At 35.6% G+C, this 14,839-nt stretch overlaps 1 protein-coding gene across 2 annotated transcripts in view; it reads right to left on the bottom strand.

The window, feature by feature from the left end:
• The window catches only part of RABL3 (RAB, member of RAS oncogene family like 3), a 41,348-nt gene that overhangs the window by 11,914 nt on the left and 14,595 nt on the right, over positions 1 to 14,839 (bottom strand). For both annotated transcript variants that reach the window (XM_081301465.1, XM_081301464.1), the window contains exons 3-4: positions 4,093 to 4,222; positions 2,081 to 2,195 (exon numbers count right to left, since the gene is read on the bottom strand). In XM_081301465.1, coding sequence (XP_081157591.1) covers positions 2,081 to 2,195; positions 4,093 to 4,222 — 245 coding nt within the window. The remainder of the gene's footprint in view (positions 1 to 2,080; positions 2,196 to 4,092; positions 4,223 to 14,839) is intronic.

The following is a 14,839-nucleotide window of genomic DNA, read 5'->3' on the forward strand; positions in this document are numbered from 1 at the left end:
CATAAGCTCTATATGTTATCATGCATATTTCTATCTATGAATAAAGAAGAGATCGCTTCAGGAAAGGAAGAAGTAGGGAAGCAAAAGGCTAGAATAAATTGAATGTAGGTGATGCCATAGCCCAAAGAAAGATCTATTAAACAAGAGGAAATGGTAGGAAACAACTGAAATGAAAATGAATAGTGAGAGCAAAAAATGTATTACCAAATAGTTATTTGTTCTGACATGAGATTATGGGAGACAAGGCAATCAGAATCATTTAGGGTTAGTGGCCTTGGGCCACTGGCTATTACAACAACTTTTTCTCTATTTATCTAAAGGATAGGGTGATATAAATGATATTTTTGAAAGAAATATAAAGTCCATTGTCGAATTAATTGAAAGTCAGTTCATAGAATTAAAAGACTTACAATTCTGATATGTTCAAGCTCAATATATAATACCAAAATCTGCTTTTGAAGAATTTAGGACAGGGGCTGGGGTTGTGGCACTTGCCTAGCACGTGTGAGGCACTGGATTTGATCCTCAGCACCATATAAAAAAATAAAAAACAAATAAAATAAAGGCATTGTGTCCATCTATAAGTAAAAATATTTAAAAAGAATTTACGACAGTAAATCAATATCGTATAATCCAATCAACAAAACCCAGCTGAGCATAGTTTCTTTTCTTTCTTTAATACCAATTTTCTTTCTTTTGAGCAATTAAATTGGGGTGGAGGGCAAAATTACTAAATCTTTATGCCCTTCGCAATCAGCTTGGAACACAATTGTTTTCAACTACATAATCTTCCATCTCATTCAAAAATTATTCTTCTATTTACTGCATCAAAGCCAATAATAGCTCAAGTTTAAGGCCTTTAACTTTTCTTACCAGCATCAATCCTGATTTGGACATAATTTGAAACTGACATTTAACTTATTAGAAAAATTTAAGAGTGTCTGAGGAATTCACCAATTCTTTCTCATAAAATTTTGTATATATCCTATCAAGTTTTTTTTTTTCTTTTTTTTTGCAGTAGTGGGGATGATTGAATCCAGAGCCTGTGCATGTCAGGCAAGAACTTCACCACTGAGCTACATGCCAAGGCAGATATCATCTTTGACACACATACATTTCTGTCACTTAAAGTATATGTAAAGTATATATATATATATATGTGTGTGTGTGTGTGTGTGTGTGTGTGTGTGTATGTGTGTGTGTGTGTGTGTGTGTGTATATTCTCTTATTTCTTTTTAGCTTTCCTTTTTTTCTTATTTTCTTTCATAAAATCCTAGTTCCAATTTGATCTTCAGTATTTTTTTTAAACCATTAAGTGAAAAAACTGATGGGAAATTTTGTTATTGGTATTCAAACAAAGCTGATAACTGCTTAAAATCAGTTTTTTCTCATTGTGTAGGTTCTTTCTTCACATTCTTGTTTCCTTTGCTGTGTAGGTACATTTTGATATCATAGGATAATCTTTTCAGCAAATGGTGCTGGAACAACTGGACATTCAAATGCAAAAATTAACCTCAGACAAAACCTTACATCTTCTATAAAACTAACTTAAAGCAGATTACAAATCTAAATATAAACCCCAAACTATAAAACCTGCATAATCAGGGATTAGGCAGAGTTTTTACACATGATATCAAAACATAATCCAAAAAAAAACCACTAAGAGATTAGATTTCATCAAAATGAAAACAAATGCTTTGTGAAAGACCCTATTAAGAAAATGAAAAGAACTGCCTATAATCCTAGAGATACTCAGAAGGCTGAGGCAGAAGGATTGCAGGTTCAAGGCCTGCCTCAACAATTAGTGAGACCCTCAGCAATTTAGCAGTACCCTGTCTCAAAATAAAAAATAAAAAGGACTGGGGTGTAGCTCAGGGATAAAGTGCCCTGGGTTCGATCCCCAGGAGAGAGAGAAAAAGAGAGAAAGACACACACACACACACACACACACACACACACACACACACACACAGAGTGAATGAGAATGAAAAGATAATCTATATAGACTAGGAGAAAATTTGCAAATAAAAAATGATTGTTATAACATTTCAAACCAACTGTAAAGTAATTCCAAGCTTACCCATTTGTCACTAAAACTCCAGTTGGCACCAAATCTCTATTGAGAGCTTCCAAAGACCAACGATACAAGTTTTGGGATGACTTCTTATTTGTTAAGTCATGTACTAAAATAATACCTAAAATAATCAGAGATAATAATCTTAGTATTGTAAACAACTCTTCTTCATATTGCAATTGACAAAATTAAGCTTAGTAAGTCCAAACATTATGTGGTTTAATCAATCTAATATTATAGTATGACTAACAATCTCAAAACAATTTAAAAAAAATTTCTCTAAAAGTACTTAGAAATAATTAGCTATAAAACTGTCAGTTATATAATGAAAAAAAATTCTAGAAGGGCTGGCAAAATATCTTTAAATATTTCTAATGTCTTTCCTATTTTGCATTCAACACTTCCTGAGTGCCTACTCTATGTCTGGTCCTACTTGCAGAACCACTTTATCAATCAAGAGCATCAAAACTAAAGTATAATTAGAAACTATATTCATTCAAAGTTACATTGTTTCTGCACTGTATATAGTCCTGCAACAGATATCAGTACAAACATATTACTTATACTCACTAAAAATACAATAAGAATGTAGTAAAGTGGTATTGATTTAATTTGCACAAACACTTTTCCTTAGCAGACAAAATGCAGCCCTAAAGATATTTGGGCTTGATCAACTTGACACTTTCTAGTTCTTGGAATTAATGGTTAGCTATGTAAGCTTGCTACCTATAAGAGATTTAGTTAATAGACAAAAGAAATATGCCACCAGGAAAGAGTAGGAAGAGATAATCAAGCATAAAATAGTATAAAATATCTAACTTTTGAGACATTGAGAAAAATAATGAAATGTAATACGGTTCAGACATATAATTAAACTGAATCAATTAAGATCCTAGACAGAAAGGCAAAGTAGGTAATTATTTTAATAAGATAAAGATAAAAGAAGAAAGGCTTTAATGCTTAGTCTCTTGTGGTCAAAACTACAGGTTTTAAAATTCCCAATCCTTACCTATATTAGCCTGATTCTACTGTGAAAAGAGAATGCAAAATTAATGATTTGTCCATCTTTGAATATGGGATACATCAACTTGAAAAATAAGGACAGAAGAAGCAGAATTAATTGGCTTCTCTAGTTTTTCAGCTGTCTGTATGACTAAGGTGCTTGTATAGTAGATTTGTTCCAACCAGCTCAGATAAACCTGTTTTGAGCAAATACAGATCTGACACTTGCCCGCTATCTAACTGTCCTCACAGAGGTTCTCACAGGCATCAAGAACAGAGAGAAAAAAAACAAAAAAGAACTACTATTAAAGAATATAGTTAATGTTTATTTAGCACTTATGTGTCAGATTTTTAAATTATGTTATCTAGTTTAATTTTTGGAACAATCCTATGAAGTATTATTATATATTTCTACACCTGAGGAAATGAGGCTCAGAGAGGCTGAGTAACTAGGTAGGTAGGGTAGCCAGAATTTGACAAGGACTCCATGAACTGTAATTATGTCCTTTATTACACACCTCCATCTGAAAGTCTGCTTCTAAAACTTGAATATTTATAACTGGATGAAACTTCTGCATCCCTAAAAACACCCTCAGGCAGCTCTTTAAAATTACATAGGTCTCTCTCTAAGGGGCAGATGAAAGAAATCTGCATCTCTGGATATCTGGCTTAAGACCACAGGATTCCACTCAACTGACTAGAGAAACAGCATTCCCAGGGACAGTGTTTTGAAAGTTCTGTTTTATGTCAAGTACCCAAAATAAAATTTTAATTCTCAATATTTTGTTTATGTCAATAATATAAATAGGACTTAGACAAAGCAGATGTTTACTCTTCTGAATCACATGGTTAGAATCTAGAAACATAAGTTGAAATGTAATATGAATATTTAAGTCAAAAGTGGTATTTTAAATCTTTCTCAAATTAAGTTGAGTCTGGCATGCCATTAGCATTTCATATAAGGTATTATATATTCACAGACCATTAAAATGGGGTAAAAATAAAAGACGCTTTACCATTCACAGAGTTGTAGAATACTGCTCTTGTGCTTTTCACACTGCTGGCACTGCCCACAGAGCCTCCAACATCCCATAATTCTATATAGTAGGTCCTCTCTTCTGGGGTTCCTTCTTTGTAGTCATGAACCTAACAAATTAATAAATTAAAATAACTATTATAGCCACTGAACAAACCAGTAGGCACCTCATTCAGTTTAAAGCACTGGACATTTCATTTCAGCATGTCCTTCTCAAATCACCACCGTCTGTCTTTCAAGCTCACTCTGTCAAATACTTCAATTCTAATAGTCTTTGACCCCAGAAGACCCTACGGTTAATTGATTCTAAAATCTGTCACAGATCCCTCTTCTACTTCCAGCTTTAATTCTTTCCTAACTAAGCATAAATTCCACGATCTATCCTTACAGTTACTTCTTTGCCTTCCTCTCACATTGTATTCTGACAAAATCCCATTGCTGGTTATTTCCCCTATTCCATGTCTATGACCCAGCTACCTAAATGTAGAGCTTAGAAAAATTCACATTCAAGCTGACTGAATTCATTTTAAATTTAAGTATGCCTTTGGAACTGCCCTTCTATCAATCTTGTGGTCCATTTACCCTTTTCTTCTCCCAGGTAACTATTTCATATTTTCCCTTCTTTTTTGAACTTCAAATAACTCTTCCCATACTCAATAAGAGCTACTATCCTCGCTTTCTATGATGGAATCAGGTTTTAAAAAATTACTTCTACAACTTGCTCTTCTCATCTCTATCTACCTCTCTGCATGTGCACCTATATCATCTGCTCTCCCTTCCACTATTCTTGTAGAAGATCATATCCCTATGAATAAATCCTAAATCCTCCTCTGTGCATGAAATCCTATCCCCACTTTCTTACTTAAAGATGTAGTTATACCAATTCTCCCCTTTCTCTCCAATTTTTTCTTTTCTGGATAATTCACACCAGCATAACATACCATTTTTCTTTTCTCTTTTATTGCCTCCCTCCTTATCTTCCTTCCCCTCCCCCCCTACTGGGGATTGAACCTAGGGGTTTCTCTACCACTGAGCTATATCCCCAGCCCTTTTTCTTTTGAGACAGGGTCTCACTAAGTTTCTCAAACTGTTCTTCAACTTGTTATCCCCCTACTCAGTCTCTTGAGTAGCTGGGATTCCAGGTATGTGCCACCACACCCAGCAATTTTTCCAATCTTCCAAAATAACCTTTTGACTTCAAGACCTCCTCCAACTACCATGCTACTTTTCCATTCCTTTTCACAGAATAACCTTCCAAAGAGTGTCTATTCTCAACTATTTTTCTCACTCTCTTTTGAACTCATACCTATGTAAAACTTTTGTCCCATTATCCTACTGAACTATTCCTGGTCAAGGTTAACCATGGCTAACTCCAAAGGTTAAGTGACAGTTTTTATTACATTCCACCATTTGATACAACTAATCATTCCTGTGTTTTGCGATACTACTTAAAGCTTCCAGGCTATTACACCCTCCTGGTTTTCTTCCCACCTTCCTGGTTAATTCTTCTTAGTCTCCATTTGGTTCTCCCTATCTGACCTACAATTGTTGAAATATTCTTTAGCCTCTTATCTTCTCTATCAACATTCATTTTCTTGGCAATTTCACCTACTCTTATGATCTTAAATGTCATCTTTATTTGATGAATTTCAAGTTTATATTCATCTGGGAACTTCAGACTACCAATTTCACCAAACTATAATCTGGGCGTCTAAAAGACAATTCAAATTTAACATATCCAAAAATAATTTCCCAATCTCATTCCCAAACTTACTTCTCTTGCAGTTTTCTGTTTCAGAAAAAGGCAATTCCATCTTTCCAATTTGGGCCACAAACTTAAGAATGAATGATCTTTGACTCCTTTCATACTGTGCATCTGATTTGTCAGTAAATCCCGTTGCTTTGACTTTAAAAATATGTCCCAGATCTATTCATTATTCACCACATCCTCTATTATCACTCAGGTCAAAGTCTCTATACATCTCTTTGCCTGAGCTAATGTACTGTATCCTGACCTATATCTCCACTAGAGGTATCTCACCCAACCCCCATTTGTTTTCCACACAGTAGAGGAATCCTTTAAAAAGTCAAATTTAGATCATATTACCTTTCTGCACAAAACTCTCTAATGACTTTTTCACTCACAGTAAACTCCTAAGTTTCTTTCTCATGATTTAGACTTTTAATGCCTATTTAACCACTCAGAAACAAATTCTGACATATGGTGCCAAATTAAAGTGTGGTGGTTCAGGAGTACATATCAGAATCTTCCAAGAATTTTTTAATTTAAAAATATATATGCTAGACTTACTGAATTAGGATCATTGGGGTGAGTCCTAAGAAGGCATATTTTGAATAATTCTCCAAATAGTTCTGCTGTAACTCTCTAGTTAAGAATGTCTTATTTTAGGGCTGGGGTTATGGCTCAGCAGTAGAGCGCTCGCCTCACACGTGCAAGGCCCTGGGTTCAATCCTCAGCATCAAATATAAATAAATAAAACAAAGTTAAAAAAAGAAACTTTATTTTAAAAAAAGAATGGCTTATTCTATAGAATGGAACCTTTCTATTATCAGGGGGCCTAGATTCTACTTTTTGATTGAAATGGATCTGTGGTATATTTTGCTTCAGTTTCTTTGTATATATAATGAAGGAGTTGTATTATATGATTTCTAAAGTATCCACTAGCTTTGAATAATAAAAAAAGACAACTTCGGAGTTAAAACAGACTAAAAGTCACATATTCAATAGAATACTTTCTACTTTTACTTTATTCACAGTTTTTTGGTCTGAATTATGTTGGCCAAGGAAAAGCTTAAGTAAATGTAGTACTCTAAAGACAGCCACACTGACACTAAGAAAACCAGAATCAGACTGATGCCAAAGACAATATTGGACAGGAAAAATGAGAATAGCAAAAATGTAGTTGGGGACCATTTTGGATAATAAAAATTAATCTTGTATTCTGAAATAAAAGGTATATGATTTTGCTATATGGCAATGTGATAACGTTGATCCTGCCAAATAATCAATAGAAAGGATACATTATGTGAGTTCTGTTTAAGGAAACAGAAATATATAACACATTTTAGAAAGATTTCTAAGAAAAACAATTGAAGATAATATATGATGGTATAAGGAATAAGTTATAGAAGAGCTCAGCTACTTCCATAAAGTTTTTCTGATCTTGCCTCCCTCCTCCACAAACCAATCAGGACAGGTTAGCTCCTCCTTCTATTTGCTTCAATAACATCCTATATATTTCTATCTTTTCACTGACCACACTGTCTTGTCTCCTGATCTCTCTTCTTTTAGAGTCAAAGCTTGAGAGCAGAAACCATGTATTATTCATCTTTGTAGCCCCAGAAAATAGCATAATTCCTAGCACATAACAGATGCTTAGACATGTTTGTTCAGTAAATGAATAAATTTCAGATATTTCAGCCTTCAAGGTTTTATTACATTTAGTTTATTAGTTTACCGTACTTTGATTCTTTTTAAGCACATTTCTGAGAATTAACTAAATCAGAACCACCAGAAACTTTGTTAAAAAAAAAAAAAACAGGATTTCTGAAGCTTCTAAGATGGGACTCATCAGCAATCTACATATTTTTTTTATATTTTTTATTGGTTTTTCAAAATATTACAAAGCTCATGATATATCATCTTTCACACATTTGACTCAATTGGGTTATGAACTCCCATTTTAACCCCAAATACAAATTGCAGAATCACATCGGTTACGCACTCACATTTTTACATAATGGCTTATTAGAATCTGTTGTATTCTGCTACCTTTCCTATCCCCTACTATCCCCCCTCCCCTCCCCTCCCATCATCCCTCTCTACCTCATCTGCTGTTGTTCAATTCTCTCCCTTGTTCCCCCCCTTTCCCCTCACAACCTCTTCTATGTAATTTTGTGTAACATTGAGGGTCTCCTACCATTTCCATATGCTTTCCCTTCTCTCTCCCTTTCTCTCCCCCCACTCGTCTTTGTTTAATGTTAATCCTTTCCTCATGCTCTTCCTCCCTGTTCTGTTCTTAGTTGCTCTCTTTATATCAAAGAAGACATTTGGCACTTGTTTTTTAAGGATTGGCTAGCTTTGCTTAGCATAATCTGCTCTAATGCCATCCATTTCCCTGCAAATTCTCTGATTTTGTCATTTTTTGGTGCTGCGTAGTACTCCATTGTGTATAGATGCCACATTTTTTTTTTTTATCCATTCATCTATTGAAGGGCATCTAGGTTGGTTCCACAGTCTAGCTATTGTGAATTGTGCCGCTATGATCATTGATGTGGCAGTATCCCTATAGTAGATCCTCAGGGAATAGTCCGAGGAGGGCGATAGCTGGGTCAAATGGTGGATCCATTCCCAGCTTTCCCAGGTATCTCCATACTGCTTTCCAAATTGGCCTTACCAATTTGCAGTCCCTCCAGCAGTGTACAAGTGTACCCTTTTCCCCACATCCTCGCCAACACTTATTGTTGTTTGACTTCATAATGGCTGCCAATCTTACTGGGGTGAGGTGGTATCTTAGGGTGGTTTTGATTTGCATTTCTCTGACTGCTAGAGATGGTGAACATTTTTTCATGTACTTTTTGATTGATTGTATGTCCTCCTCTGTGAAGTGTCTGTTCAGGTCCTTGGCCCATTTGTTGATTGGGTTATTTGTTATCTTATTGTTTAATTTTTTGAGTTCTTTGTATATTCTGGATATTAGGGCTCTATCTGAAGTGTGAGGGGTAAAAATTTGTTCCCAGGATGTAGGCTCTCTATTTACCTCTCTTATTGTTTCTCTTGCTGAGAAAAAAACTTTTCAGTTTAAGTAAGTCCCATTTATTTATTCTTGTTATTAACTCTTGGGCTATGGGCGTCCTATTAAGGAATTTGGAGCCCGACCCCACAGTATGTAGATCCTAGCCAACTTTTTCTTCTATCAGACGCAGTGTCTCTGATTTGATATCTATCTCCTTGATCCATTTTGAGTTAACTTTTGTGCATGGCGAGAGAAAGGGATTCAGTTTCATTTTGTTGTATATGGATTTCCAATTTTCCCAGCAACTATTTTTGCACATGTGTGATGCTGGGGATCAAACCCAGTGCCTCACGTATGCTAGTCAAATGCTCTATTGCTGAGCCACAACTCCAGCCCTTGCCAACTTTTTAATAAGGCTAATATAATCCTGATATCAAAATTCTACAAGGAGGGCTGGGGTTGTGGCTCAGTGGTAGAGCGCTTGCCTAGGCTATGTGAAGCACTGGGTTCGATCCTCAGAACCACATAAAAATAAAATAAACAGAATAAAGATATAGTGTCCATCTAAAAAACAACAACAACAACAACAACAACAACAAAATTCTACAGGAGATTATAGAAAGGACAATAATAGGCCAACCGTTCTCATGAATTTAGATGCAAAAAACTGAAAAAAAAATAGGAAACTGGATCTAGTGATACATCAAAAGACAGGCTTATCAAGACCAAGTTGGATTTATTCCAGAATTGCAAGTTTGATTTAACATTTAAAAATCAACTAACATAATTGTCCATTGACAACCAATATATATATACATATATATATATATACATATATATATATGTATATATATATATTTCTTTTCTTATAAAGTACAGGGCTGGGGTTGTAGCTCAGTGGCAGAGCACTTGCCTCACACATGTGAGCACTGGGTTCGATCCTCAGTACCACAAATAAATAAATAAATAAAATAAAGATTATTTTATTTATTTTATTTTTTTTCACTTTTTTTATTGGTTGTTCACAACATTACAAAGCTCTTGACATATCATATTTCATACATTAGAATCAAGTGGGTTATGAACTCCCATTTTTACCCCAAATACAGATTGCAGAATCACATCGGTTACACATCCACATTTTTACATAATGCCATATAAGTGACTGTTGTATTCTGCTACCTTTCCTATCCTCTACTATCCCCCCTCCCCTCCCCTCCCCTCTTCTCTCTCTACCCCATCTACTGTAATTCATTTCCCTCCTTGTTTATTATCCCATTCCCCTCACAACCTCTTATATGCAATTTTGTATAACAATGAGGGTCTCCCTCCATTTCCATGCAATTTCCCTTTTTTCTCCCTTTCCCTCCCACCTCATGTCTCTGTTTAATGTTAATCTTTTCTTCCTTCTCTTCCTCCCTGTTCTGTTCTTAGTTGCTCTCATTATATCAAAGACGACATTTGGTATTTGTTTTTTAGGGATTGGCTAGCTTCACTAAGCATAATCTGCTCTAGTGCCATCCACTTCCCTGCAAATTCCGTGATTTTGTCATATTTTAGTGCTGTGTAATACTCCATGGTGTATAAATGCCACATTTTTTTTTATCCATTCATCTATTGAAGGGCATCTGGGTTGATTCCACAGTCTAGCAATTGTGAATTGTGCTGCTATGAACATCGATGTGGCAGTATCCCTGTAGCATGCTCTTTTAAGGTCTTCAGGGAATAGTCTGAGAAGGGCAATAGCTGGGTCAAATGGTGGTTCCATTCCCAGCTTTCCCAGGAATCTCCATACTGCTTTCCAAATTGGCCGCACCCGTTTGCAGTCCCACCAGCAATGTACAAGATTACCCTTTTCCCCACATCCTCGCCAGCACTCGTTGTTGTTTGACTTCATCATGGCTGCCAATCTTACTGGGGTGAGATGGTATCTTAGGGTGGTTTTGATTTGCATTTCCTTGACTGCTACAGATGGTGAGCATTTTTTCATGTACTTGTTGATTGATTGTATGTCCTCCTCTGTGAAGTGTTTGTTCATGTCCTTGGCCCATTTGTTGATTGGGTTATTTGTTTTCTTATTGTCTAATTTTTTGAGTTCTTTGTATACTCTGGATATTAGGGCTCTATCTGAAGTGTGAGGAGTAAAAATTTGTTCCCATGATGTAGGCTCCCTATTTACCTCTTATTGTTTCTCTTGCTGAGAAAAAAACTTTTCAGTTTAAGAAAGTCCCATTTGTTGATTCTTGTTATTAACTCTTGTGCTATGGGTGTCCTATTAAGGAATTTGGAGCCCGACCCCACAATATGTAGATCGGAGCCAACTTATTCTTCTATCAGACGCAGAGTCTCTGATTTGATATCTAGCTCCTTGATCCACTTTGAGTTAACTTTTGTGCATGGCGAGAGGAGGGGATTCAGTTTCATTTTGTTGCATATGGATTTCCAGTTTTCCCAACACCATTTGTTGAAGATGCTATCCTTCCTCCATTGCATGCTTTTAGCCCCTTTATCAAATATAAGATAGTTGTAGCTTTGTGGATTAGTCTCTGTGTCCTCTATTCTGTACCATTGGTCCACCCGCCTGTTTTGGTACCAGTACCATGCTGTTTTTGTTACTATTGCTCTGTAGTATAGTTTGAAGTCTGGTATCGCTATACCACCTGATTCACACTTCCTGCTTAGAATTGTTTTTGCTATTCTGGGTCTTTTGTTTTTCCATATGAATTTCATGATTGCTTTATCTATTTCTACAAGAAATGCCATTGGGATTTTGATTGGCATTGCATTAAACCTATAGAGAACTTTTGGTAATATCGCCATTTTGGTAATGTTAGTTCTGCCTATCCATGAACAGGGTATATTTTTCCATCTTCTAAGATCTTCTTCTATTTCTCTCTTTAGGGTTCTGTAGTTTTCATTGTATAAGTCCTTCACCTCTTTTGTTAGGTTGATTCCCAAGTATTTTATCTTTTTTGAGGTTATTCTGAATGGAGTGTTTTTCCTCATTTCCGTTTCAGAAGTTTTGTCGCTGATATACAGAAATGCCTTCGATTTATGCGTGTTGATTTTATATCCTGCCACTTTGCTGAATTCATTTATTAGTTCTAGTAGTTTTTTTTGTAGACCCTTTGGGTCTTCTAGGTATAGAATCATGTCATCCGCAAATAGTGATAATTTAAGGTCTTCTTTTCCTATTTTTATGCCTTTAATTTCTTTCGTCTGTCTAATTACTCTGGCCAGTGTTTCGAGAACTATATTGAATAGAAGTGGTGATAGAGGGCATCCCTGTCTTGTTCCAGATTTTAGAGGGAATGCCTTCAACTTTTGTCCATTCAGAATGATGCTAGCCTGAGGCTTAGCATAGATAGCTTTTACAATGTTGAGGTAAGTTCCTGTTATCCCTAGTTTTTCTAATGTTTTGAACATAAAGGGATGCTGTACTTTGTCAAATCCTTTTTCTGCATCTATCGAGATGATCATATGGTTCTTATCTTTTAAGTCTATTGATGTGGTGAATAACATTTATTGATTTCCATAAATTGAACCATCCTTGCATCCCAGGGATGAATCCTACTTGATCATGGTGCACAATTTTTTTAATGTGCCTTTGTATCCGATTCACCAGAATTTTATTGAGGATATTTGCATCTAGGTTCATCAGAGATATTGGTCTGTAGTTTTCTTTCTTTGAGGTGTCTTTGTCTGGTTTCGGAATCAGGGTGATGTTGGCCTTATAGAATAAATTTGGAAGAGCTCCCTCTTTTTCTATTTCCTGAAATAACTTGAAAAGTATTGGTATTAATTCTTCTTTAAAGGTTTTGTAAAACTCCGCTGTGTACCCATCCTGTCCTGGGCTTTTCTTGGTTGGTAGTATTTTGATTGCTTCTTCTATTTCATCCATTGATATTGGTCTGTTTAAATTGTGTGTATCCTCCTGACTCAGTCTGGGCAAATCATATGACCTAAGAAATTTATCAATGTCTTCACTATCTTATAGCGTTTCAAAATAATTTCTAATTGTCTTCTGTATTTCTGTAGCATCTGTTGTGATATTGCCTTTTTCATCCCGTATGTTAGTAATTTGAGTTCTCTCTCTTCTTCTCTTCGTTAGCATGGCTAAGGGTCTGTCGATCTTATTTATTTTTTCAAAACTTTTAGCTTTGTTAATTTTTTCAATAGTTTTTTTGTTTCAATTTCGTTGATTTCTGCTCTGATTTTAATTATTTCTTGCCTTCTGCTACATTTGCTATTGTTTTGCTCTTCCTTTTCTAGGGCTTTGAGATGAAGTGTGAGCTCATTTATTTGTTGGTTTTTCCTTTTTTTGAGGAATGACTTCCAGGCGATGAATTTCCCTCTTAAAACTGCTTTCATTGTGTCCCATAGATTCCGATATGTTGTGTCTGTATTTTCACTTATCTCTAAGAATTTTTTGATTTCCTCCTTTATGTCTTCTGTAACCCATTGATCATTCAGTAACATATTGTTCATTTTCCATGTGATGTAGGATTTTTCCTTCCTTCTTTTATCATTGATTTTCACTTTCATTCCATTATGATCGGATAAAATGCATGGTATGATCTCCACCCCTTTATATTTACTGAGGGTTGCCCTATGGCATAATATATGGTCTATTTTTGAGAAGGATCCACGTGCTGCTGAGAAAAAAGTATATCCACTTGATGATGGTTGATATATTCTATATATGTCAGTTAAGTCTAGGTTATTGATTATGATATTGAGGTCAATAGTTTCTTTATTCAACTTTTGTTTGGAGGATCTATCCAATGGTGAGAGAGGTGTGTTGAAGTCACCCATAATTATTGTGTTGTGGTCTATTTGATTCTTGAACTTGAGGAGAGTTTGTTTTATGAACATCGCAGCACCATTATTTGGTGCATAAATATTGATAATTGTTATGTCTTCTTGGTGAATGGTTCCTTTTAAGAGTATATAATATCCTTCCTTATCCCTTTTGATTAACTTAGTCTTGAAGTCGATTTTATTCGATATGAGAATGGCCACCCTTGCTTGCTTACGAGGGCCATGTGCGTGGTACATTTTTTCCCAATCTTTCACCTTGAGCCTGTGTATGTCTTTTCCCATCAGATGTGTCTCCTGGAGGCAGCATATTGTTGGATTTGTTTTTTTAATCCATGATACCAGCCTATGTCGCTTTATTGGAGAGTTTAAGCCATTAACATTTAGAGTTACTATTGATATATGGTTTGTACTTCCAGCCATGTTTGATTATTTATCTTTTTTTTTCTAATTTAGTTTGTTTCTCCATGATTAGCTCCCCCCCCACCCCGCCGTCCTCTGTCTTTACCGAGGCACTTCCCACTGATGGTTTTGGTTATTGTTTTGCATTTCTTCCTCGTGTAGTGTTTTGCTCAAGATGCTTTGCAATGCTGGTTTTCTGGCTACAAATTCTTTTAGCTTTTGTTTATCATGAAAGATTTTTATTTCGTTGACGTACCTGAAGCTTAATTTTGCTGGATACAGAATTCTTGGTTGGCATCCATTGTCTTTCAGTGTTTGAAATACGTTGTTCCAGGATCTTCTCGCTTTCAGCGTCTGTGATAAAAAATCCGTTGTTAACCTTATTGGTTTTCCCCTAAACGTAATCTGCCTCCTTTCTCTTGTAGCTTTTAATATTTTCTCTTTGTTCTGTATATTGGATATCTTCATAACAATGTGTCTTGGCGTTGGTCTCCTGTGATTTTGTGTGCTCGGTGTCCTGTATGCATCTACAATGTGTATATCTGTTTCCTTTTTTATTTCTGGAAAGTTTTCTGTAATTATTTCATTCAGCAGGTTACTCATTCCCTTGGTATGAATCTCTGTACCTTCCTCTATCCCAATGACTCGTAACTTTGGTTTTTTTATGTTATCCTAAATCGCTTGGATGTTTTTCTCGTGATTTTTTACCAGCCTATCTGAGTTGGCTAGACTCTTTTCAAGATGATATGT

This window comes from Spermophilus citellus, assembly GCF_964194105.1.
Source record: "Spermophilus citellus genome assembly, chromosome: 7".
Classification (NCBI taxonomy): Eukaryota; Metazoa; Chordata; class Mammalia; order Rodentia; family Sciuridae; genus Spermophilus; species Spermophilus citellus.